This window comes from Serinus canaria, chromosome 5, assembly GCF_022539315.1.
Source record: "Serinus canaria isolate serCan28SL12 chromosome 5, serCan2020, whole genome shotgun sequence".
Classification (NCBI taxonomy): domain Eukaryota; kingdom Metazoa; phylum Chordata; class Aves; order Passeriformes; family Fringillidae; genus Serinus; species Serinus canaria.
In genome coordinates, this window is record NC_066319.1 from 8,674,898 (window position 1) to 8,698,560 (window position 23,663).

Below are 23,663 nucleotides of genomic sequence, written 5' to 3' on the forward strand. Positions count from 1 at the left end.
ATCACAAGGGGTTCTTTGGGGATGAGCTGCTGGGGACACTTGGGGCATTCCCACCGGCTGAAACCTGGGGTGTCCCCGGTGCCGGGGGCCCTCGGGGGTTCCACAGTTTCTGGGGATCTGGGAAGGCATCCCACGTTCTGGGCGCCTGGGGGAGGGTCCCAAGAGCCAGGGGCCCTCGGATGGTTCCCACTTTCGGATGATCTGGGGGTGTCTCAATCCTGCCTTGTCCGCACGGATGTGGGGTCGGGGGGGCTCCGGGGCACCGGGAAGGTGCCGCTCTGAGGGAGGGCGCTCTGGGGGTCCCGGCTGCGGCGTTCCCGCGGCGGGGGAAGCCGTGCCGTGCCGGGACGTGCCCGGGGCCGTGCCCGCTCCCGCTCCCGTTCTCGTTCCCGTCCGGGCGGGGCAGCGGCGGCGCTTCCTGGTGCGGGGGGGCGGCGCGGCGGGGCATGGCGCTGGTGACGGTGCGGCGGGCGGGGGGCTCCGCCGGGGGCCCCGCGGTGAGTGCGGCACCGGGGCGGGCGGGGACGGCGCATCCCGGCAGGGACGGCACGGGGAAGGGGCGGGGGGTCCCGGAGTGACCCGGGAGGTCCCTGTGCGGGTTGGCACGGGGGCTCCAGGGGGAGTACGGGCTGGCACGGGAGCTCCCGGGGGAGTACGGGCTGTCCCAGAGCCGCGGGGGCCCCGGTGCTGGGGCACGGGTTGGGCCGGGGCGTCCCAGAGCTCCTGCGGGTCCCGGTGCCCTGGGGAAATGGGCCGGTTCGGGGGATCCCAGTGCGGGGAGCACGGGCTGCGCGGGGCTTTGTCGGAGCCCCGGGGGTTCCCGGTGCTCCGGAAGGTCCCGGCGCGGAAGGTGCCGCTGTCCCAGGGGTGCCAGCGCGGGGGCGGACGGGTGAAGGTTGCTCCGGTCGCTCCCGGTGCGAGGTCGTCCCAGGCGCTTCCGATGGGACTTTCTGGGAGTTTACTGGGAGAAAGTTGCCCTCAGCATGCGTTGGAGATTTCCTGTGCTCCCGCCTGGGGTTTCCCCATAGCTGAGGGAGGAATATGGAGTGTGGATGGGGGTGTTTGTGCCAAGCTGCTCTCACTCGTTTTGCCACCTCTCCCAGTCCCTTCGCTGTGCCGGTGTCCCCTAGTGCCTCCCCCTCCCCCAGTGACCACTGGGCCTTTCTGGGTGTTCATCCCGGGCCCTCCCTTCCAACGCTTTCGCCCAGCCAGGGATGGCAGGCACAGGGACGAGACACCCCCCTGCCATCCCGCGGCGGGTCCCCAGGGATCCGTCTCCACACTGGGACCCCCAAAGGGTCCGTACGCCCCCCCTGGGGCCCACACTATTTGGTGGGGGCAGGCAGGGGTTTAGGGGGTCACTGAACTGTGGTGTCCCTGCTGGTGAGGGCTTGAGGGACCCCCGAGCCTGGTCTATACCCTGGGGTCACATTTCCCCCAGGAACTGCCTCCCAATTTGCAGGAGGAAGATGCTCCCAGACGTGGCCAGCTGCAGCGACGGTGAGAGGGGGTTCCGAAACCTCGGTGTGAGGGACACTGGGGTGGGATGGGGACACAGTTCCCCCCTTTGGGGAGCACTCTGGGGGTGCCATCCCTGGGTGTTCAGGACCCTCCTGCCCCCCAGGCAGAGCTTTGTCATGGTCAAGGGGGCTGCGCGGCTCCTGCCTGCGGAGGAGCCTCCCCCGGCCGAGCCCCCCCCGGCTGAGCCCCCCTGCCAGGCCCCGGGACAGCAGGAGCAGCACCTGCACCTCATGATGCAGCTGCTGCGCCCCCAGGACGCCATTCGGCTGGTAGGACCAGGATCCACTCCTCCAGAAACGTGGGAATGGCATGGGGACAGGGAAAGAGATGGATGGGGTCAGGAGTGGGGATGGGATGGGGACAGGGAAAGAGATGGATGGGGTCAGGAGCAGGGATGGGATGGGGACAAGGAAAGGGATGGATGGGGTCAGGAGAGGGGATGGGATGGGGACGGGGAAAGAGATGGATGGGCTTAGGAGCAGGGACAGGATGGGGATGGGATATAGATGGGGACAAGACTGGGAGAGAAAATTTACAGGATGGGCTGGGATGGGGATGGGATGGAATGAAGGTGGGCACAGGATGGGGATGGAAGCCGTAACATAGAGGAAGGGTATGGGAATGCGATAGGGATGGGGACTGGATAGGATGGGATGGGGATAGGGGTGGAGTGGGATGTGATGGGGAGGGGATATGGCCCAGCACGATGCTCCTCCCTGGTCACTGGGAGCCCTGGGAATGGGCAGACCCCCCCTGCGATGCCTGCCTTTCTGCAGGCGGTGCGGCTGGAGTCGGCGCGGCCACAGCGGGTGCGGTACCTGCTGCTGGTGCGGCCGGAGGAGGCGGGAGCCGAGGCGGAGACGGCGCTGCTGGGAGTGGATTTTGCCCACGAGGGGTGAGCGGGGTGCGGGGGGGCCCAGGGAGGCGTCGGCACCCCCTGACCTCTGCTTGCCCCAGGGCCACCCGCTGCACGCTGGGCATGGTGCTGCCCCTCTGGAGCGACACCCAGGTGTTCCTCGACGGCGATGGGTAAGGGGTGATGGAATTTTGGGACAAGGAGGGGCTTGGAGGGGTCGGGGTGCCCACCCTGACCCACATGTGTCCCCCTGATACCCAGGGGGTTCAGCGTGACGTCAGGGGGAGAGACACGCATCTTCAAGCCCATCTCTGTGCAGACCATGTGGTGAGCGAGGCCTGGGTGTGACCACAGAGGTGTGGGGACCACCCTGGGCATGGGGGCTGTGGATGGCATGGGGAGCACCAGGGGGGTGGGCACCACCTCGGGGACTGGGGACATGGGCACTGCCAGGGGCACAGGGGATCTCAACTGCACAACAGACACAGGGGATGTGGCACTGCTGAGGACACAAGGGATGCTGTCAGCATGCTGGGCACGGGGATGTGGGCACAGGGGATTTGGGTATCACCATGGGCACCGCCACGGGCACCTGGGCATGGCCAAGGGGAAGGAGCTGGGGAGGGCTTGGGTGGCAGCCACACGCTGGGGACAGCCAGCGAAGGGGACACAGCAGTGGGGGCAGCGCCGGGGTGGCGGTGGCAGTGCAGGGTGGCAGGTGCTGTGCGGCAGGGCCGCGTTGCAGGAGCTGCACCGTGCCTGCGAGGACGCGGCCCGCGGCGGGCACATCCCCGGTGGCCCCGCGCTGGCCTGGGCCCGTGGCTACGCGGCAGCGCTGGGCTCCGAGCAAAGCTGCCTCAACGAGTGGCTGGCCATGGCCGACCTCGAGTCCGTGCGCCCCGCCTCGCCCACGCCCCTCCGGTAAGCTCCCCGCCATGCCCCTGCCACACCCCGCAGCCCGCTGGCCAATCGCTGCCATGCCTGGCAGGGTGTGGCTGGGGTGGGGCAGGGGACAGCGGTGACACGGAGGTGCTGGTGCCAGGCCGGCTGTGCCGGAGCTGTCAGAGCAGACAGTGCGAGCGCTGCTGCGGGAGGTGATGGCCACCGCTGACCTGGAGAATGTCACGTCCAAGGAGGTGGGTGGCACCTGGGTGGCAGCAGGGTGTCCTGGGGACGGGACGGGCTGGCAGGGCCATCCCTCACCCAACGTGGCGCCCAGGTGCGGGAGGAGCTGGAGCGGCGCACGGGGCACAGCCTGGCCGAGCACAAGGACTTCATTGACAACGAGATGCTGCTGGTGCTGGCGCAGATGGATCGGCCTTCCCGTGTCTTCCCGCACCTCTTCCTGGTGGGCAGAGGGCACAGCGGGCAGGGTGGGTGGCAGCGTCCCCTCCCCTCACCGCTGTCACCACGCAGGGCTCCGAGTGGAACGCAGCCAACCTGGAGGAGCTGCAGCAGAATAGGTGAGCACAGGGTGGCACCGTCGTGGGGCCGCGTGGGGTCACCATGGGCCGCCCCAGGGTGTCACTCGTGTCCCCGCAGGGTCACCCACATCCTGAACGTGGCACGAGAGATTGACAACTTCTTCCCGGCGCTGTTCACGTACATGAACGTGCGGGTCTACGACGAGGAGGCGGCTGAGCTCCTGCCCCACTGGAATGACACCTTCCTCTTCCTCTCCCGTGTCCGGTCAGTGACACCACGGGGATGACACCACGGGTGACACTGGGGGCACAGGGGCCGGAGGTGGGGCAGGGGAGAGGGGGATATGGGGAGAGGTCTTGATGACTGCAGTGCTGGAGCATGGGATCCTGGGGAGCAGTGGGGTGGCTGGGGACATGGGGAGCCCTGGGGACACTGGCATGGCTGGGGACACAGGGAGCCCTGTGGACACGGTGTCCCCAAGTGCCCCATGCCGTGGTGCCGCAGGGCGGCGGGAGGCCGGGCGCTGGTGCACTGCCGCATGGGGCTGAGCCGCTCGGCCGCCACGGTGCTGGCCTACGCCATGAAGGAGTTTGGGTGGCCCCTGGAGCGGGCGCTGCGGCACGTCCGGCACTGCCGGCCCGGCATCCTGCCCAACCCCGGCTTCATGCGCCAGCTCGACTTCTACCAGGGCATCCTGAGCGCCAGGTGCGTGGGGACAAGTGCGTGGGGACAGCTGGGTGGGGTCTGGCATAACCACACCCCTGCGGGGTAAGAGGGCGGGGCCTGTTGTGACCACACTCTTTTGTGTGGGTGGGGCCTCTGTGGCCTCACCCTACCTGGAAAGGTGCGGGAAGTTTTGTAGGGGAGGAGCCCGTGGGAGCCCCACCCTGCCAAGGGGTGTGGCTCCCAGCAGGGGGAGTGGCCAAGTGCTGATTGACAGCTCTGTGGCAGCCGGCACAGCAGCCTGTGGGAGCCCCGGGGGGCCGAGCAGGCGCCGCACCCTGAGGAGGACACTGCGAGGGACATGAGTGGCCTGTCCCCGCTGTCCTCCCCGCTGGCGTCCCCGCAGCCCTCCGAGGAGGAGGTAGCCGGTGGGGGGCTGCTGGGGGCCTCCCGGCGCCCCCGCATCTCCCTGTGCTCTGTCATGCGGAGCATCAGCCTGCTGGAGACACCCGAGCCCCTCGAGCTGCTGGGGGAGCCCCTGGCCGGGGAGGTGAGCAGGGGTCAGGGCTGGAGGGGGGTCCAGCTGTGGGGTGACAGCAGCATGGCATGAGCCCACTGTCCCCCGTCAGGTGTTTGAGGCCATGGAGGAAGCAGAGGGTCCCTCTCCGAGGTCACGACCCTCGTCCCGCCCGCGCCGCGTGGTGCGCCAGGCCAGTCTGGATGATGGCCCCGCCCCGTTTTGCGACCACACCCATAGTGATGGCCACACCCATGCACCTGGCCACGCCCACACAGGTGAACCCACGCCTTGATTTGGGGGGCATGGGACTGCACCTTCTCACTGCCATAGCAACAATGGGCTGGGCGCGGCCTAAGACTGGGGGCGTGACCAGCGAGCTGCCACGCCACGCCCACACCCTGGGGCTGGTACCTTCCTCTGCTCCAGCCCCACATGCACAAACACCGACACCGCTCCTGTACTGGCAATAAAGTGTGGAAATGACAGCCCCTGGTGGCTTTGTGACCCTGAGCACCTGGAGGGTGGGCTGCTCTCAGTAGGGACCGGAGGGAACGCTCTGGGGACGCCGTGCGGGCACAAGGACCCAGCGGCGCCATTTTGTGTGGCAGGGGGGAACTACAACTCCCGGCGGCCTTTGCGCGAGAAGTACGACTTCCGTGTTACCATGGCAACCGCTGCGGCCTAGGCCGGGACTGGAACCGGGACCGGAAGCGGGACCGGGGCAGTTCCGAGAACTAGGGAGCACAGAGAGCCCGCAGCTCGCTGTGGCCATGGTGGAGGGGAAAGCCAGGTGCTCCCCCCGTCACTCCATGAGATGGTGTCCACGCCCTCCAACCATGGTGTCCCTTCATGTTGCCACCCCTGACCCACAGGACACCTTCCACTAGTCCAGGTTGCTTCAAGCCCCGTCCAACCAGGGCTTGGACACTTCCAAGGCTGGGGCAGCCACAGCTTCTCTGGGCAATCTCTGCCATGGCCTCACCACCCTCACAGGGAGGAATTTCTTCCCAAAATCCCACCTAAACCCACCTTCCCAGGGAAGGAAGTTCCTGGCTGGAAACTGCCCCTGAGGCTGCTGCTGTCCATTTCCATCTCCCAGGGCTGTTCCTGCAGCTGGAGCCATCCCAGACACTTCCCCCTTTCCTGGGACACCCACCAGGCTGGGACTGACCCTCTGCCAAGGAAGGAGCATGGGAATCTCCCTCCTTCTTCTCACCAGGAGGGCATAGCCCTGGGTTGGCTGGGTGTAGGATGCTTATTTTTTGGGGGTCCACCTAAACACCTCCCTCCTGAGCTTAGCAGAGGAATTATGTCCTGTCTGTAGAAGATATCCAAGGGACAGCAGCTCCAACAGCAGGGCTAGATCCAGCTGGATAATGCAATCCAGAGGGTCGCGAGCCTGCAGTGCGAGTGGAATGGGAGTTGTGGGTGGCGCCCCACCCATCCCACCCCATCCCACCTTATTCCATCCCATCCCACCTTATCCCAGGTTACTGCTGGCTCCAATGCTCCATTGCAGCCAAAACTCTAAACTAATTCATAAGTAGTAACCAGTACTCTGTGAGGATAGTTAGAAAAAATTAAAAATACTGATTAGCAGCATTAAAAAAAATAATTTAGACTGCTAAAAATTAAAAAGACATCACAACCAAGATAAAAAACTATCTATAAAAGTCCACCATATAAATACCCATATCCCCAAAATTAAAGCTGATAAAAAAGCACCAAAACAATCAACAAAAAATAACTAAATATATTCTAGCGGGTGCAGTAGCATTTAATCAACACTAGACCCACCACAGATACAAACAATTTATTTTATTGACGAAACAACAGGAAGAGCTGGTGAATTAAGTAATCGATAACCTGAATAATTAACAGACACATCGTGTTATTTATGATTCTTCACACAGCTAAGCTGCTAATTTGGGCTACTAAACATACGAATCCCACAGGACACTGTCCCTCTTCCCACCCCACTGCAGGACATCCCTACTATACACAGCCCCCTGAGCTCACTTGCACCTGATTTTATGCCTCATTCTTCATTTTTTCACCCCATTCCTGGGGGAAAAAAATCCCACCTCCCTTCCTCCACCCAAGAACACATTTTTCTCCCTTGGTCCCAGCTGGATGGCATTAAACTGTGTGATGGACACCCCACCTGGCTTTTTTGGGGGGATGCACCTCCCTGCCCTCCCCCTGCACGCCAAGGGCTTCACCCCACCCCGTGCCCCTCAGACAGCACACGGCACCCCTTCCTTTGCTCACACCAGCTTTAATCCACCCGCTGTCCCTGCAATGGGGTCTGGGGCCGTCGGGAATGGTTCCCCCGCTCCCTCGGCGCGGCCGCTCACAGCTCGTACTCGTGCCACAGGCTGCGGGGGCACAGCGGGCTCAGCGGGAAGGGCGGGGGAGGATGCCCTGTGCCCCCCAACCACCATCCCATCCCACCCCACCCCACCCCACCACATCCCATCCCATCCCATCCCATCCCATCCCACCCCACCCCACCACATCCCATCCCATCCCATCCCACCCCACCCCACCCCACCACATCCCATCCCATCCCATCCCATCCCATCCCATCCCATCCCATCCCATCCCACTCCACCCCATGCCATCCCACCCCATGCCATCCCACCCCATCCCACACCCACCTGTAGGTGACATCGGGGTTGTCGCCATGCTCCAGGAGGGCGTCACGGATGGGGCCGGGGGGACTCAGCCCCAACTCTTGTGCTCTCTCCCAGCGCTGCAGACGGGTGATCCCTGCGGGATACCGGGGGCTCAGCGGGGCCGGGGGGAGCCCGGGACCACCGAGACAACCGGGGAAACCAGGACAACCGGGTGTGCTCACCGCTGCAGGGTCCGTACTCCCAGGAGAGGTCGAAGCGCCGCAACATTTCCATGAGCGCCGGGTCCGGGGGGGGCTGCGAGGCGGCGCGGGGACAGTCCCGCACCTTCAGCTGCGCCTTGTCCTTGTCCTTGTCCTTGTTCTTCCTGTCCTTGAGCCTGCCCGGGGGCCGCCCCGGGCCCCGCCGCCGCCGCCGCGGGAAGGAGTCGGTGATGCGCCGGGGCCGCTCCATGGCCCTGCGCGACATGGAGCTGGCACGGCCCCGCCACTATCGGGAACCGGGCGGGACCCGCCAGTACCGGGAACCAGCGGCAGGGACCCGCCCCTGCCCATGGCCGGGCGGAAGCGGCGGGGCCAGGCCCGGGAACCGGCCATGGGCACCCTCGGCCACTGCCACCTTCGGCCACAGCCACCCTTGCGGTGGTGCTGGTCCCCCGCCCCGCTCGCCACCCCTCGGCTGTCCCCGGGTGCTGTCACCTCCCCATGCTGTCCCTGCCAGCAGCCGCACTGTTACCCCCGCGGCAGTTCCTGTCACCCCGAGGGCACTGTCACCTCCATCCCAGTGTTCCCTGTTCACCTGGCACTGTCACCAGTGTCAGGGATTGTCACCCCAGGCAATGCCAGCTCCCAGTTGTGCCCGCTACACTCTGGCATTTTCACCCCTGTGACTGTCCCCATCACCTCAGGCACTGTCACCCCTGTGGTTTCTCCCTGTCCCCCTGGACATTGTCACCCCCATCCCAGCACTCCCCACCAACCTGATCACTGTCACCCCCCTGTCTGTCCCCATCAGACCCCCAAACCATGACTCACACTGTGACACTGGTCTGCCCTGTCCCACTGCCCTGTCCTGTGTGTTGCTGTATGTCCCTCCAGTGCCTGCCTGTCCCACCCCCAGCTGTGGATGACATCGCCCTGGTTCAGGGGGTAACACCACAGGTGCCACCAGTGCAGATTTGCCAGAGGCTTTCAGCCCTCCCTTGGGGAACTGAGAATAACCGAGATGCGTGCCCTGGAACGGGGCGACTCCCAGGGGACCCCGCCGTGTGCCTCAACGGTGACACGTGAGCCACCAAGCTGTGTCACCGCTGTAACGGTCACTGCTGGGGGGACACAACACCCACGGCAGCCATCCGAGACTCCACACCGCTCTTTAATTTGAGGTGGGCACAGAGAGGGGACAGCGGTGCCTCAGGGCCCGTCCCTGTCCAGGCCGGGATTGTGCAGGATGTAGCGGCAGACCCCTGGCAGGCGCCGGTTTCCCAGCATCTCCTGCAGCTGCTGCATGGGCCGGTTCCCCAGCGCCGTGTGCCCGAATGTGGGGAAGCCGCGGGCGTGTGCCCGCTGCGCCGCCACTGTCAGGGCCACCTGCATGTGCCCGTGCCGCCGGTGCTCAGGCAGGGTGTAGCTGTGGGTTCCCGTCCCGAAATGATCCGTCAGCACCCAGGCGACAGGCTGCCCGCTGCCGTCCTGCAGGCAGACTTGAGGGAAGCGCCTCAAGATCTCAGCCAGGAAGCGCCGGCTGCGGGCGTTCCCCCCGTAGGGCCACGTGTCGTTGAGCAGGTCCACGTGCGAGGGGCTCAGGGAGCCCACACGCACCCCGGGGGCTGGCCTGGATGAGGCAGGGGTCAGTGGGGGGCTCGGGGGCGTCCCCCTGTGGGGGCAAGGGTGGGGGGCTCTCACCGGGGCTCCGGCATGGTGCTGGGGTCAGGGTGCCAGTAAGAGTAGTACTCGACAATGTCCAGCTCCACACCCTTCTTCCCTGCCAAGTCCTGGGACACCGTGGCCAGCCCGTCCTGCAGCCCTGGGGATGGGGATGTCAGTGGGTTCTGTTCCCCCTGTACCCCACCATCCTTGTCTCCAGCCCCCCTATATGATCCTATATGATCCTCATTGTCTCCAGGGCCTACATGCAACCCCAGCCTATATTCCCAGCTTCCAGTGTGCCCAGTACCCCAGTTCTGCTCCCATCCTCCCCAAGTCCAACCCCAGTACTCCCAGTGTCCCCAAGGACCCACAAATCCAGCTGCAATGCTTCCCAGTGCACCCAGCATGCCCAAGTCCAACCGCAATACCCCCCCTGCTAGGACCCTGCTTCCAGGGTACCCAGCAGTGCAATTCCCTGCTGCTCCCCAGCACCCCCAAATCCCACCCAACACTTCCCACTGGTATCACCCACCAAACCCCATGCCAGCACACCAAATCAGGCCTCCAGTGCTCCCCAGCATCCAAACTCCCATCCCCAGCATCCCCCAGCACCCCCAATCCCCTCCTACAGTACCTCCCAGTTCCTCCCTGCCTCCAACAGCGCTCCCCAGTGTCCCACGCTCCCAGTGCTGCCCAGAGCATGCCCAGTCCCTCCCCAGGCCCCCCCCAGGACCCCGGTGTCCTCAGGCCACCGATGATGGTGAAGGCGGCATCCCAGCGCAGGCAGCCGGGGGTCTCCAGCAGCGCCCGGTACGCCCCCAGGTCCTGGTAAAACCCTGCCTGCGTGTTCCAGTAGCCGTCGTTCGCTGGCACCTGGGGGCACCCACGGCTGCTCTGAGCGTGCCTGGCACGTGCCAGGGCGCCGTGTCACCCCCCTCCTGCAGTGCCCCATGTCCCCACTGGCCACCTCTCCACTGGGCCGGGCCAGCACAGCGCCGAATTCGGGCCACTTGTCCACCAGCACCTCAAACTGGCCAGGGTTGCCCCGGTTGATGTTCAGCACTGCCCCAAAGACCTGGGGAAAAAGGGGGTCAGCCGTGAGGGACAAGGAGGGGACAGAGGGGGGTCAGGGATGGGGGCAGATGTTGGGTCAGAGTTATAGGGGGTTGTGGAAGCAGATGTGGGGTCAGAGCTGAGGGGAGGGGGGCAGGCGTGGGGAACAGGGCAGCAAAAATGGTCCCTAATGACACAGGGGTCCCCATCACCAGCAGGGCAAAGGGCAGGGGTGGTATTGGGGTCCCTCTCACGGCAAGGAGGATATTGGGGTCCCCATCACAGCAACAGATGAGTGACACTGGTGTCCCAGTCATGGCACAGTGCAGAGGTGACAGCAGGGTTCCTGTGACTGGCCGGGTGGGGGTAGCATTGGGGTCCCTATTGTGTCACAGGGCAGGGGTGACAGTGGGGTCCCCATCACCGGCAGGGCGATGGGCAGGCTCTTCCTCAGGATCCCCTCCAGCTGCTGCAGATGGGCAGAACATGTCAGGATCTTCATTGTCCTGCTGAGAGACCCTCAGTAACAGGGGGACAGGGCAGCCAGGCATGGTCCCTGTCCCTGTCCCTGTCCCCATCCTTTCCCCACGGTCCCCATCTCCTCCAGCACTCACCCTGCAACAGTCCTGAGTCTGTGGGTTCTGGGGGCTGTGGAGTGGGAGTCTGGAGACTGTGTGGCACTCAGTGACAATGGTTATCTCAGCTGTCACGGGCCAGCGAGTACCCCCTGCCTTGGGGGGCAGCGGGCAGGGTCCATCCTGCTGAACACTGGGCACTGGGCCAGCCCTGTGGCTGCCTGGGGACGGGTGCCTGGTTGGGACACTCTGGGACATTGCCCCAGTGGCACCAGCTCCCCACGGATCTTCGGTGTCCCCACCTGCCCCACGATCACGAAGCCATGCTGATCCTGAGGTGCCCAGCCCAGCTGCAGCTCCTGGAGGAGACCCTGAGGAAAAGCCTGCCCACCACCTTGCCGGTGACAGCCACCCCAAGGATCCCTCTGTCCCCTCTGCCCTGTCCTGCTGGTGACAGAGTCCCTGGGGACCCCTCTGTCCCTCCCTCCCTCCCTCCCTCTCTGCCGGTGGTGAGGACCTTGGGGACTCCTTTGTCCCCTCACACTTGTCTTATCAGCATTGTTACTCCCAGGACCCCCCTGTCCCTGTCCCCTCTCCCCTCTCCCCTGCCTTGCCAGTGATGAGGACCCTGTGATGTCTCTGCCTCCCCACCTACCACCTAGCCTGGTGGTGACAAGGACCCCTCTGTCCCCTCTCCCCTGCCCTGCTGCAGACAGACCCTGGGGTCTCTATTGCTCCCTCTCCCCTGCAGGTGGGGGACTGGAGGGACTCTAGGCACCCCTTTGTCCCCTCTGTCCTGTCCTACAGGTGACAATGACCTTGTCATGTAGGTCTTGGGGACCGTGATGACAGTGGCCAGGGGGAACCCGGCCTCCCACGAGGTGCTGGTGGACTCCTGGCCCAATTTCAGCATTGTCCTGACCCGCCTGCGCCCAGAGGTGCTGTCCTGGGTGCCCCTGCCCTGGCAGCAGCACCCCACACCCCAGGCGCCTGGGAATTGGGGTGCCACCCTCAGCTCCATGTCCCTCCCAGGACCACAGGGACCCCAGGGACTACTACACCAACCAGCTGTCTGTGTTCTACCGGGACAAGGGAGCCCTGCAAGCACTGCTGGAGAGCACTGAGGCGGTGACCCGGGGAAGAGCCTTCCAGATTCTGGGTAAGGTTGGCACTGGGAGGACACAGAGCTCCTGTACCCTCCATCTGGGTCCCCTGTCTGGCTGACAGGGTGTCCCAGGGATGCAGGATGGGCTGGACGAGGCCGTGCAGGACGTGGCCAGTGCCAGGGGGCTGAAGGTGGAGACAATCCGGTACCAGGCACTGATGAGCCCCGAGCCCCCCCAGCCCCGCAGGCAGTGAGTGAGGGGGCACTGGGGGAACAGGGGACACTGGGGGGACATGGGACACTGGAGGCACATTGGCACTGAGGGACCAGTCACATCCCTGGGTGGCACACGGAGACCTGTCACATTTCTGGGTAGCACGGGTGGGGTCATAGTCACCTCCTTTGGTGGCACAGCAGTCCGCAAGCAGATCCCTGATAGGCACAGGGAGACATGAGTGGGATCACTGAGCACACCCCTGGGTGGCACAGGGGTTCCCAATCCCACTCCTAGGTGGTATGAGGGTCCCAGATTCCATCTCTGGGTGGCACAGGGGTTCCCAATCCCATCCCTAGGGGAAACAAGCATCCCAGATTCCATCTCTGGGTGGCACAGGGGTTCCCAATCCCATCCCATCTGCTATCCCAGTTGGGACCAAGGTTCAGCATTCCCCCCTCTGCTATGCCCTGTTGCAGGATGCCCCCGGGCCTGCACCTGGTACCTGTGTCCCCATCCCATGTCCCGCTGCTCAACGCCACCTGGGCACTGGGGGGCAATGCCCGCAGCCGGGCGTTCCTGCTGGGGCTGGTGCGGACCCTGCCCTCCGCCTGCGTGCTGGGCCCGCGCGGCCGCCCACTGTCCTGGAGCCTGCTAGACGGGCAGGGCTGCCTGCGCCACGGCTACACAGTGCCCGCCTGGCGCGGGCGCGGCCTCACCGGGCTCCCGCTGGCCGCGCTGGGCCGGGAGCTGCACGCCCGCGGCTTCCCCATCTACGGCGCCGTGCTGCCCCAAAACACAGCCTCGCTGCACGCCCTGCAAGCCGTCGGCTTCGTGCCCCAGCCTGGAACCTTTCACATGATCCTGGGCACCCCGAAGTAGTGCCTAGGGAAGGGGTGCAAGGTGGGGGGTGCCTGTCCTTGCGGTGGGGTTACCTGGATCCCCACCCTGTGAGAGAGGGGAACACCCCCACACTGAGCTCAGCTTGGAGCCCTTCACTCTGATCCCTACTGATGGCCCAAATTCCACACGGAGCCGTTACCGTGGGCGGCACGAGAGAGGCGGGGGGCTGGAGAAAGGCTTTTATTCGTTCATACAAGAATAGATCTTCTGCAATAAATACCCCAATAAATAAACATCTCCAATAAATAAACACTCATAGACGCACCGGGACAGCGGCCTCGCCCCACTGCTGCATCGATGGGCAACCATGGGGGAGGCGGGGCTTGGGTGAGGGGGCGGGGCCTGATGCGAGGAGGAGGCGGGGCTTGCTACACAGGCGAGTGGGCGGGGCTAATGTCATCTGGGGCGGAGCCTATTGCTCCGGGGCGTGGCTTGCTGCTGGCTGGGGCGGGGCTTATTCCTATGCTCAGAGGGCGTTGGTCCTTTTTGGGATGGGCGGGGTTTTCACCCACTGGAGATTTTAGGGAGAGGGACAGGCGCCCTGGGGGTTGGGGACACCATGGAGGGGCGCTCGGGAGTCAGGACGCCTGTCCCTTAAGACACAACATAGTGATGGAGGGACTGCGGAGTGACTGTGGTGGCACTTTGGGGTGAGGAACTCTACCCCTTAAGGCACAGCTGGGTGATGATAAGGACATGGGGTGGCTTTGGCAGCACTCCGGGGTCAGGAGACAGTTTTGAAGGGACGCTGGTTGTGAAGAGGGGACATGGAGTGGCTTTGGTGGCACTTGGGGTCAGGAGACGCATCCCATACAGCAGAGTGTAGTGACAGTGGGGACATGAGGTGGCTGTGGTGGGTGGCACTTGGGGTCAGGAGCCCCTCACTTGAGGCACGGTGATGAAAGTGGGATTGTGAGGTGGCTGGGAGTCAGAAACCCTTTTTCTCGAAGCACACTGGAGGTGGACAGGGAACACGGGGTGGCCATGGTGGCACTTGGGGTCAGGAGCCCTGTTCCTTAAGGCACAGTATGATGATGATGGAGGGGCTGCAAGGTGGCTGTGGTGACATGTGATGTCAGGAGCCCCATCTTTCAAGGCACTGCCAGGTGATGATGAGGTTGTGGGGTGCTTTGGGGGTCAGGAGCCCCATTTCTCAAGGCACACCGGTGGTGGAAGAGGGGACCTGCGTGGTCGTGGTGGCGCTGTGGACTCGGGAGCCCAGCAGGTGCTCAGAACCCCCTCGCCTCCAGCCGCAGGGTGACCACAGCGGGCGGCACCTTCTTCTTGAGGCGGTTGAAGTCCTTGGCCGAGCGCCAGAGCCAGGTCTGCAGCTCCTTCAGCAGCCAGAAATCATCCATCTTCTTCAGGAAGTCATTGGGGGCGGCGGGCGCGCCGGGGGGCCCGGCGGGGGGCCCGGCGGGGCCGGCGGGCAGCGGGTAGCCCAGCGAGGACATGACGCCGCCGATGCTGAGCACCAGCCCCTGGAGGCTGGCGCAGAAGTGGGCGAGGCGGTGGCGCAGCTCGGCCGTGCCCACCTGCCCGTCCAGCACACGCAGGTAGCAGAGCAGGCGGCTGTAGGCCCGGTAGTTGGCGGCCAGGCGAGCGTTGTCCGTCAGGCCCCGCCACAGGTCCAGGTCCACGGTGGCGCTGGGCACCCGCTCGGCGCGCGCCAGACGCGGCGGGTTGAAGTCAGGCTCATTGAAGGGGGGGCCCAGGTAGTTCAGCTGGAAGGGAATGGGGGTGCCAGAGGTCAGGTCTCCGTGTCCACCCCGTGCCCAGCCTCCACGTCCCCCACGTCCCGCTCATCCCAGATCTCCCTCTCCTGTCACATCCCCCTCGCGCTCTGCCCGAGCCGGACGTTCCAGCACGGCCCGGGTGGTGCCACTGTCACCGCTTGGCACCAAACGTGCCGGCACCGCCGAGGGCACGTCAGGGCAGGGACGGGGAACCTCCGGGTGAGTCGGCGACGCCGGCGGGGAGGGAGAGGCGGATGCCCGCGCCCATGACGGAATCACTGGCCGAGGGGAGGGTGCCGGGGAGCCGCCCTGCGCCCGGGGGGCGATGAGGCATTTCCGTGCCCTCCGGCGTGGGAGCAGCTGGGCACGGGGTGGATATCCCGAGGGGGGTGCGTCGGGGACTCACGTAGGTGCCGGCGAGGGTGCGGAGCTGGTGCTCCAGGTAGCGGGTCAGGTCGTACGTCTGCTGGATGGACTGGCCGGCGCCCAGCTCCTCGGAGCAGTTCAGCGCCGGCAGAGCCGGCAGGTTGCAAAGCGCGGCGCACAGGAAGGTGAAGATCCCCCAAGAGTCACCTGTGGGGAACACACAGCACCTCAGGGGGGTGACAGGGACACTCCGTCTCCGTGTGAGCGGCGCCGAGCCTGAAGAGTATCCTTGAGTCACCCGTCTGAGCGCGGGGAAACTGAGGCACGGAGGTGGGGTGGGTGGGGCCCGCCTTACCTCAGCAGCCCCCCGGAGCAGCAGGAAGCCCCCACCTCAGCGCGGTGACCTCCCGGCTCCCCTCGGAGCGCTCCCGCCCGCGGCTGCACCAACAATCCTTTATATGGTCTGGAGCTGCGCGGCCGCGGCATTCCCGCCAGGACACACGCCTGGGATATATTTGGGCACCGACAACGCCGGAGCGGCCCGGGCACCCAGCGGGGACCCCCGCCGAGGGGCCACCGGGAATATGGGGGGGGAGGGGGGTGGGAAGCGGCTCCGAGGAGCGACCGGGGCGCGGGGTGACCTTTCCGGAGCCACCGGAAAGCGCCGGCGGGGTCCCCGTCATCGGCCTGACGTCAGGGCGGCCCGGGAGCGCGGCCCCGCCGGCCGGCGGCTGTGCAAAGGTCACGGCCCGCGGCTAGGACACTCCGGCCAGCTGGCACTCCCGGCTCGCCACAGCCGGCCTTCCCGGCAGCGCCTCCCGGGAAAGACCGGCCGCTGGCACGGCCCGGCACCGCGGGGCTTCTGCTGCGGGCAGCCCCCCGCGCTCCCGCGCGTCACCGCTCCCCGTCACCGGCCGCCGGTGACGCACGACGGTCCTCGGGGACATCCCGGCTCCGGCCACAACGGCCTCGCCGCCGTGGGTGTCCTGCAAACTGCAAGCATCGCTGTGGGGGATGCGAGTGCCCTGTGGGTGTGCAGGACACTGTCACACCTGGGATGCACCCCGGAGGTGTGCAGGACACTTGTGACACCTCTGGGACACATCCAGGGCACACCTGGGATGCACCTTGTGTGTGTGCATCACAGAGGCATGGGGAACATGGCACTTTCCAGGCGTGTGACACCATGCAGTGTGACACCGTGCACGCGTGTGACGCACCACACGCATGAGACACCACCCAGGTGTGTCACCTCCCACACGGGCGTGTGACACGTGTGGCAGTCACAGGACATGCCAGGCGAGCTTGCAACATGCTGCGCACCTACCCCATCGGGGGGGACGCTCCGTTACGTGCCACTCACATGTGACATGCTGTGCTGTGACACCCCACGTGGCACCACGTGCCCTCGTGTCTCCCCGTGCGTGGCAGCCCCGGCCGGCCCCGGCTCGCCCGGTGCCCCGCGGTGGGCACGTGCCGCCGCTTGCCCGCGTTCCGGTGCGCGGAGCGTGCGGCCGGCCCCGCGTGCGTGCGAGCGTGGGCCGGGGGGGGCCGGCGGGGGGGCCGCGGTGACTCACAGCACACAGAACCCCCCCTCCCGGTGTTTGCTTTGGCCGGACCCTCGCCCGCCGCCGGCTCCGGTTTCCAGGCGGGATTTACACCCGCCCCGGCCTGGCCGGTGCCAAACCAAACACAGCCGGGGAGCGGGATGAGGGGGGATGGCAGGGATGGGAGATAGGGATGGAGCCATGGTGGATCCTGGGCAGGTGGCCCGGACACGAGGATGAGGATGATGGAGGAAGGGGATGGAGGTGGGTGTCTGAGGGATGGGAACGGTGGGATGCGCAGAATGGATGGCGCTGGGCAGCGGTGACCATGATACAGTGACGATTGTGACCCTGGCACAGCTGTGACAGTGACTGGGACACAGCACTGACAGCAACCATGACACAGATGACACAGCAGTGACAGTGACACTGCACAGTAATGAGGGTGACCATGACACAGCAGTGACAGTGACTGGGGCACAGCAGAGACAGTGGCCATGACACAGCAGTGACAGTGACTGCGGCACAGCAGTGATGATGACAGTGGTACAGCAGTGACGGTGACTATGGCACAGCAGTCACAATGGCCCAGCCACAGCGGGTGCCCCCGCTGTCCCCTGCCCACCTCTGTCCCAGCGGCTGGCGCCGGGCACCCACCGGCACAGACAGTGGAGGAGGGAGGCTCCAGCCGGCACAGCTGGATCCCGGTGACGTCGGAGAGGAAGAGCCCGAGGGTTTCAAAACCGGCTCTGGAGCTCGGCCAGGATGCTCCCAGCCCACGTAAGCAGCTCATGGCGTGCCTGCCCGGGGTCACCCGCTGGGCCCTGGGGACACCCGAGGAGCCGGGGTGACGGGGGGCCACAGCAGCAGGCACCCCCTACTCTGCCGGCCCACCCACCCGGACACACCGGCGGTGCTACGGACACCCATCGCACACAGCAGCGGGGACGTGGCTCGTCCGCCTTTGGGGTGACACCGGGGACCCCTGGCCTGCCACCCGCCCAGCAGCGCAGGCAGCAGTGCTGGCCAGACCTCCCGGCCAGCAGCCGAGGCAGGAATTCGGCCACGGAGACGGTGAGCTGTTCCCTGGGCATGCTGTGGGCAGAGCCGCCAGGGCTGAGCGACCACAGCCCGCCCAGAGCCGCTTTCCCGAAAGCCTGGCGGCGGAGGCGGCAGCCGGGAAGGGGAGACCCCCCGGCCCCGGAGCCCCCGACAGAGGACGGAGCCGAGCCGGCCCCCGACGCCGCGGCGGGAGCTGCCCTATCTGATGGGCCGGCGTCCAGCGGCCAACAGAGCCCCATCCCACCCCGCAGCCCCGTTCCCGGGGCCAGCACGGGAGGTCTCACGGTGGCCAGGCATGACTGTGGCACAGAGGACAAAGCAGCCCTGTCCCCGCTACCCCAGCCGCTGTCCTGGCCACCAACTGACACTACTTAACCTTCCACGGGGCATTTCCCAGTCCAATGTGGTCACCAGCTCCGAAGGGCTTGGAGAGGGTAATACTCAAAGGCTCATGGACAGACGCCTCTGTGTCCCCAGACTGCTGGCATTTAACCCTGCTGTGTCTGGGGAGGTGACAGCACAGCAGAGCAGCGTCCCTGTGGAGCTGGCACGGTGGGGACACGAGGATGCTAACCTTCCACACCCAGTTATCACAGATGCAGCATTCCCTGAGTTCCAGCAGGAAGAACATGTGTGCCCTTGTTCCCCAACAGCACCCACGGCCACCACAGCAGGGTCCCCATCCCATCCATCCCATTCGACTGCACTCCATCCCGTCCATCCCATCCATCCCATCCATCCCACGGTGAAGCTGCCGTGCCAGGAGCGGTGGTGGTGCGGGGGGCACATGGCCCCGCGTCCCCCCCAGTGCGGGCCGTGCCTGCGCTCGCGGCGCTGAGTGTTTACATCCTGTCTCCTCCGTGTGTTTATAAATGCGGCCGTGCACGGGAGACTCCAGCGAGGCCGTAATTAGCTGGGCCTGGATTTCCCATCCAGCTCTGGCTCCAGCCAGCAGCACCATGGAAACACCCCCGCCGGCAAGGGGGGCGCAGGCCCCTAATCCCAACCAGACCCCGCTGCCCCACATGCACGTTAAGCGCCCGGAAGCCTCGCGAGGCACCTCCATCCCTTCCCGCCACTCCCAACGCAGGTCACGGAGCCACAGAGCCCAAGAGCCCCCCCAGCAGCGTGCTAGGGGTTCACTAGCAGAGAGCCAGGCTGGCCGCTCTCCAGCAGGGCAGGGGACCTCCGGTGACAGCCCACATGGCACCGCAGAGCCGTGGGTGACACGCCCCAGCACCTCGAGACCCACTGGCATCGCCTGCCACGGGCACACTGCCTGGCTGGCTCAGTGTGGGACCAGCAGCTCTGGTGGGCACAGCCATGCCCTGATGTCCCCACAGCACCGTGGCGAAGCCTGAGACACCTCTGTCACCCACAGGCCACGTGCCACATGCAGCCACAACACTGCTGGGCCAGCTGCTTCCCAGATAGCCCAGATAGCCCATCCAGGAGTGCATCCCCCCGAGCCTGCCGCCACGCTGGGGCGGTGGTGCTGGCACGGTGGCACCGGGACGCTGGCACTGCAGCCCCGGGGGGTGCGGAGGGATGATTTATGGGGCTCGGTGCCACTTAGCAGGGCATAAATCTCCCCCCAGCGCGGCCCTGTAAGCAGAGCCCTCCGCATTTCCCTGCGGAGCCTGCGCCTAATGCAGCCCAGATGTGCGGCCGCCACCGTGCCCTCGCGCCGCCCGCTAAATAGGCACGGGGACACCGGGGATGCCGAGAGCCCCCGAGCCCTGCCAGGGACACCGCCCGTGCAGCCCACGGCCGGCGATGTCCCAAAACGGGAACGGGGTCTCGGCGGCCGAGCTCCAGCGCTGCGGCTCCTCCTCGGCGTCCGCTTCCCCGCCTGTTCCCGCAGGCCTCGGCACCGGCCGTGCCACCGGTTCGGCCACGTCCGCCGGCCCGGCGGCAGCGGGAAGGGGGAGAGGAAGGGGCGAGGGAGGGCGATGGAGCCGCCGGGGATCCCGGCCTCGCTTTTCCGGTTCTCCGGCGCTCGCCCCGCTTTGCCCGTCCTGCGTCACGCCGGCACCGCGGGAGCTGGAGCCGAACCCGGCGCCGGCCTCGTGCTGCCCCGGCCCCGGTCCCGCCGCCCGGGACCCCGGGGAGCCTGGCGGCGCCCACACTTTGACCTTTTAAGGGTGTTTCCCAGCATTTTCCGGGCGAGGAGCCCCCTGTGCCGGTGTGCTGCCAGGCCGGCCGGCCCCCCGGCAGCCCGGGGGTTACCGGTGGCCGCTGGGGCCGAGGGAACAAAGCCGCCCCCTCCCCAGCACCCCGAAATCCCGCTGCTGTGTCCCGCAGGAACGTCGCCTGCTCCAGCGGCGGCGTTCCGTGTCAAGCCCCAAAATCCAGCCCCGGGCAGGAAAACTAACTCTTCCTGCCCCCCATAAATCCCACCGACTTTCCTTTTCCTCCCCTCTGTCGGACCCGGGGTTTAATTCTCCGTGCTCAGCGGCGGTTCCCTCCCTGGTAATCACAAACATGCATGGAAAAGAGGGAACGAGAGAAAGGGAAAAAAAAAAAAAAAAAGAACAACAACCCAACCTAGAGAGGGGAAAGTCTTAAATCAATCCCAAAGCCAGACAGACGTTTTAATCACATCAAATTAAAATCAGCAGTCGGTTTGGAAAGAGGAAAAAACTCCCTGCAGATGCAGGCAGGGGAGTTGGGGCAGCCCCCCGCCCCGCACCCAGCGCCGCGGGCTTACCTGAGAGCTCCCCGGTTACATTTAGCATAGTCGGGGTGCGGGGGGATTTTGGGGGGCTCGGCTCTTGCTCGGCTCCCCAAGCCCGCCCGCTCGCCTCAGCCCTGGCTCGCTGCTTCGCTCGCGCTCAGGGTTGGGTGGTGTTTTTTTTTTTTTTGGGGTTGGTTTCTGGCTTTCTTTTTTTTCTTTTCTTTTTTTTTCTTTTTTTTTTTTTTCCCTCGGTCTCTATTTGTTTTGGTTTGGGCTCGCTAGGGTGTTAGGTGGAAGGGAAAAAAAAAAAAAACGGGGCGGGTTGGGTGGGTTTTTGGGGTGTGGAGGGTTCGCACCGCACTCCGGCTGCCTCGCTCGCCTCCGTTCCCCCCTTCCACCTCCCTTGATTTGCTCTTTTGATTGGGGTCCAGGAATGCAGGAATAAAAAAAAAAAAAAAAGAAAGAAAAAGAAAAAAAAAAAAAAAACTGGAGCTCGCATCCACCCTCTCCAAGCTGCTGCCTCCTTCTTTCCTCTTTTTTTTTTTTTCCCCAATTCAAGTGTTAAGCAGAACCAGGTTGCTTTCAAGAATGTATTTGATGCAATTGTACACAAGAGCGGGCTCCATTCATTCCCTCCCTCTCCCCCCCAGCCCCGGCTTTATCCCCCCTTTCCCCATCCCCATCCCCGGGGTCCCGGCACCGGGCAGAGGTGGGGAGGCTGGAGCCAAGCCCCGGAGCTGCGGAAGGCAGAGGGGAGGGAAGGGAAGAGGGGGGTCCCCCGGGGTGCCGCTGGCCGGGTAGGAAGGGGGGGAACCCCGCTTTCTCCCTCGCTGCGCCCCCCGTGCGGTTCTGGCTCCCGCCCGGCTTTTGTTAAAGTGGCAGCGGCGGGGCCGGTACGGGGCCGGTGCCGCTCGGCCGGGGGGTCTCCTACCTGCTCTCAGCTCCATGCGGGACGGGCGCGGGGCCGGGGCGCTGCGTGCGTGCTCTGGGGTCCCCGGGCGGGCAGGCAGCGGTCCCGCACACCGGCCCGGGACTGCGGCTCCCATTTGCCGCTCCGAGCCCTCTCGCCTCTCCTCCTCCCCGCGCACAGAGCCGAGAGCCCGGTCCCGGGGGGAGCACGGGGGGGACGGGACGGAGGGGGGGGTCCGGGGAGGGGAGGACGGGGGGGGACAGGGAGAGGTGCGGCGGAGCGGCTCCTCTGGCGGGGCCGGGGCCGGGGGGGGCGTGGGGTGCCAGCCTGCCCCCCCTTCCTTCCCCCCCCCGGGGCAGCGGGGAGGAGTGGCGGAGGGATGGGGCCGGCCGGTGCGGGAAGGGTGGCGGCGGGGCGGGGAGGGGGGGGGGGGTCCTCGGCTCTTCGCTGGCACGGCCAGCCCCCTCCCCTCCGGCCGAGAGAGGGGGTCCGGGGGCTGCGAACCCCCCCAGGCTCGGGGACCCGCAGCGCGGCGGGCGCTGCCCCGCCGGGACGGCGGCAGGTGAGCGGCGGAGCGGGGGGAACGCGACGGGGTCCCGGCGGCACAACCGGAGACCCCCGGAGCGGCGGCGGCGGCTCAGCCCCGGGGGACCTTACGTCCCGAGGGAGGGCTTCGCTTCTCCCGGGGCCCCCCGTCGACGCGGGGACCCCCCCAGCCCCTTTCCTCCGGGTGCCAGAGCAGCTTTCTTTCCGATTATCCTCCCCCGTTAGGACAATCCCCATCCCGGCGCCCGCGGGGCCCTTGGCAATGACCGCGGCGATCCCCGCAGCCCACAGGGGGTGAGTGGGGTGGGCTGGGGGGAGTGGGGAGACCCCCAGGGACAAGCGGAGCCGTCGCGGGAGGGGAGGGGGCGACCCGACAGCCAGAGCCCCTCGTCCCTTCCCCTCGCGGCCCTCATCCATGAGTGGGTGCTGCCGCGGGGGCTCTCTCGGCGGGGAGAGGAACGTCCTGGCTCCCCCCAAAAAAAGCTTTGTTTAAAACAAAGGCGCTGAGAGCGCCGGGAACGGCAGGGAGGTAACAGGCGGATTCGCTTCCACTCCAGACCCCGGCCCTGGCCAGGTCCGAGCCCTCCCGGCTGCCATCGCATCCTCCCGGCTTTCTCCGGGACGCGGGGTGCCCGCTCGGAGTACAGCAGGACCCCCTTTCCCCAAATCCACCGGGACATTGGGTGCTGAAGTCATTAGCAGCAGTTTGGGGACCCCCTGTAGGGATAAACCACACACGGACGTGCTGCTGGCTGATTTATTGCTCGGGAAGTGCGGATTTGGTGTTGAATCCATGAGGACGCGCCCAACAGACATGTCAGGGCTGACGAGGGGGGCTCTGGATCCCGTCCCCCGGGTGAATGGGGGACACTCCGCAGCCCTGAGGATCCGGAGGGGCTGCGAAGGTGTCAGACGGAGCTGCCCAAACGATCCACGGCCGGAGGGAGCCCTGGCCCGGCTCCCCGGCAGCGTGTCTGGGGGGGTCCGCTCGGCGTGGGGCCGGCCGCCTCGCCCCCCCAGCCGCAGGGCAGGGTATCTGGTTTCCCCCCCGAGCCAGCAGATCCCGCCAGCAGCGCTGAAGCAGTTGGGAAAAGCCGCCGGCCCGTCCCCGGGGGTCTCCAGCCTGCCGAGGCGGCGGGGCTGCCCCTCGCTGCCTTCTCCCCTCCCTAAAAGCCAGCGCTGCCGTGGGGTCTGGGGAGTTTTCCAGCTGCCACGGCTCCTGCTGGGCCAACACCTGAGACAGGAGAGGAGGAGGAGGTGGGAAACGCGGCCCGGCAGACGCGGCTCCCGGCTTCCCCAGCCGCTCTCCCTGCGCCAGCCAGCGGTGCCAGGAGGGAGCCCCCGCCCCAGGACAAAGCGGGCACAGGGCACAGGCAGGTCAAGCGGCTGGGAAGCCTCATCCTCACATCCTGTTCCTCCTCTTCCTCGTCTCCCGGTGCCCGCAGCGGCTCCGCGTGGGTGAGGCCGTGCCCGCCCTGCC

At 66.0% G+C, this 23,663-nt stretch overlaps 5 protein-coding genes across 9 annotated transcripts; 2 read left to right on the plus strand and 3 right to left on the minus strand.

Moving 5' to 3' along the window:
• Positions 1-431: 431 nt before the first annotated feature.
• SSH3 (slingshot protein phosphatase 3) lies at positions 432-5,470 on the plus strand. 4 transcript variants are annotated; one of them, XM_050974973.1, is made up of 14 exons: positions 432-497; positions 1,442-1,500; positions 1,625-1,790; positions 2,298-2,416; positions 2,479-2,550; positions 2,639-2,704; positions 3,110-3,298; positions 3,420-3,513; positions 3,597-3,725; positions 3,794-3,840; positions 3,920-4,066; positions 4,307-4,507; positions 4,754-5,015; positions 5,095-5,470. In XM_050974973.1, exons 1-14 carry the CDS (start codon positions 447-449, stop codon positions 5,275-5,277), a joined length of 1,785 nt encoding a protein of 594 aa, XP_050830930.1. In that variant the 5' UTR covers positions 432-446; the 3' UTR covers positions 5,278-5,470. The 4 variants fall into 4 exon arrangements, with proteins under 4 accessions (XP_050830930.1, XP_050830931.1, XP_050830933.1 ...); XM_050974974.1 differs by having other exon boundaries at positions 1,463-1,500; XM_050974976.1 differs by lacking the exon at positions 5,095-5,470 and having other exon boundaries at positions 4,716-4,973.
• A 1,318-nt stretch (positions 5,471-6,788) lies between these two features.
• POLD4 (DNA polymerase delta 4, accessory subunit) lies at positions 6,789-8,138 on the minus strand. The gene is made up of 3 exons (XM_050974978.1): positions 7,846-8,138; positions 7,646-7,757; positions 6,789-7,363 (listed from the first exon to the last, which is right to left on the minus strand). Exons 1-3 carry the CDS (start codon positions 8,087-8,089, stop codon positions 7,339-7,341), a joined length of 381 nt encoding a protein of 126 aa, XP_050830935.1. The 5' UTR covers positions 8,090-8,138; the 3' UTR covers positions 6,789-7,338.
• Positions 8,139-9,033: 895 nt separating this feature from the next.
• LOC103822133 (glycine N-acyltransferase-like protein 3) lies at positions 9,034-11,044 on the minus strand. Its single transcript, XM_030239795.2, has 5 exons — positions 10,967-11,044; positions 10,457-10,564; positions 10,242-10,362; positions 9,526-9,646; positions 9,034-9,454 (listed from the first exon to the last, which is right to left on the minus strand). The coding sequence occupies exons 1-5, from the start codon at positions 11,042-11,044 to the stop codon at positions 9,034-9,036; spliced, it is 849 nt and encodes a 282-aa protein (XP_030095655.1).
• A 396-nt stretch (positions 11,045-11,440) lies between these two features.
• Positions 11,441-13,318, plus strand: LOC115485408 (glycine-N-acyltransferase-like protein 3). The gene is made up of 5 exons (XM_030239796.2): positions 11,441-11,518; positions 11,948-12,055; positions 12,150-12,276; positions 12,355-12,472; positions 12,916-13,318. Exons 1-5 carry the CDS (start codon positions 11,441-11,443, stop codon positions 13,316-13,318), a joined length of 834 nt encoding a protein of 277 aa, XP_030095656.2.
• Positions 13,319-13,515: 197 nt separating this feature from the next.
• CLCF1 (cardiotrophin like cytokine factor 1) lies at positions 13,516-21,773 on the minus strand. 2 transcript variants are annotated; one of them, XM_050974977.1, is made up of 3 exons: positions 21,659-21,773; positions 15,482-15,648; positions 13,516-15,063 (listed from the first exon to the last, which is right to left on the minus strand). In XM_050974977.1, the coding sequence occupies exons 1-3, from the start codon at positions 21,771-21,773 to the stop codon at positions 14,569-14,571; spliced, it is 777 nt and encodes a 258-aa protein (XP_050830934.1). In that variant the 3' UTR covers positions 13,516-14,568. The 2 variants fall into 2 exon arrangements, with proteins under 2 accessions (XP_050830934.1, XP_009095343.1); XM_009097095.4 differs by lacking the exon at positions 21,659-21,773 and adding an exon at positions 20,761-20,928.
• Between the last annotated feature and the right edge of the window lie 1,890 nt (positions 21,774-23,663).

What these genes read in the sequence shown, in the direction of transcription:
- LOC103822133 (XM_030239795.2), bottom strand. Translation starts at nt 11,044, where the DNA reads ATGAAGATCCTGACATGTTCTGCCCATCTGCAGCAGCTGGAGGGGATC. An exon ending in TGCCGCCTTCACCATCATCG is followed by an intron (nt 9,647 to 10,241) that starts GTGGCCTGAGGA and finishes CCCCATCCCCAG; the next exon opens with GGCTGCAGGACGGGCTGGCC. An exon ending in AGCACCATGCCGGAGCCCCG is followed by an intron (nt 9,455 to 9,525) that starts GTGAGAGCCCCC and finishes TGCCTCATCCAG; the next exon opens with GCCAGCCCCCGGGGTGCGTG.
- SSH3 (XM_050974973.1), top strand. Translation starts at nt 447, where the DNA reads ATGGCGCTGGTGACGGTGCGGCGGGCGGGGGGCTCCGCCGGGGGCCCC. An exon ending in CTCTTCCTCTCCCGTGTCCG is followed by an intron (nt 4,067 to 4,306) that starts GTCAGTGACACC and finishes GTGGTGCCGCAG; the next exon opens with GGCGGCGGGAGGCCGGGCGC. An exon ending in GGGAGCCCCTGGCCGGGGAG is followed by an intron (nt 5,016 to 5,094) that starts GTGAGCAGGGGT and finishes GTCCCCCGTCAG; the next exon opens with GTGTTTGAGGCCATGGAGGA.
- LOC115485408 (XM_030239796.2), top strand. Translation starts at nt 11,441, where the DNA reads ATGCTGATCCTGAGGTGCCCAGCCCAGCTGCAGCTCCTGGAGGAGACC. An exon ending in TGACCCGCCTGCGCCCAGAG is followed by an intron (nt 12,056 to 12,149) that starts GTGCTGTCCTGG and finishes TGTCCCTCCCAG; the next exon opens with GACCACAGGGACCCCAGGGA. An exon ending in CCCCCCCAGCCCCGCAGGCA is followed by an intron (nt 12,473 to 12,915) that starts GTGAGTGAGGGG and finishes GCCCTGTTGCAG; the next exon opens with GATGCCCCCGGGCCTGCACC.
- POLD4 (XM_050974978.1), bottom strand. Translation starts at nt 8,089, where the DNA reads ATGTCGCGCAGGGCCATGGAGCGGCCCCGGCGCATCACCGACTCCTTC. An exon ending in GGAGTACGGACCCTGCAGCG is followed by an intron (nt 7,758 to 7,845) that starts GTGAGCACACCC and finishes GGTATCCCGCAG; the next exon opens with GGATCACCCGTCTGCAGCGC. An exon ending in AACCCCGATGTCACCTACAG is followed by an intron (nt 7,364 to 7,645) that starts GTGGGTGTGGGA and finishes GTGCCCCCGCAG; the next exon opens with CCTGTGGCACGAGTACGAGC.
- CLCF1 (XM_050974977.1), bottom strand. Translation starts at nt 21,773, where the DNA reads ATGGGAGCCGCAGTCCCGGGCCGGTGTGCGGGACCGCTGCCTGCCCGC. An exon ending in CCGCATGGAGCTGAGAGCAG is followed by an intron (nt 15,649 to 21,658) that starts GTAGGAGACCCC and finishes TGTTCCCCACAG; the next exon opens with GTGACTCTTGGGGGATCTTC. An exon ending in GCACCCTCGCCGGCACCTAC is followed by an intron (nt 15,064 to 15,481) that starts GTGAGTCCCCGA and finishes ATTCCCTTCCAG; the next exon opens with CTGAACTACCTGGGCCCCCC.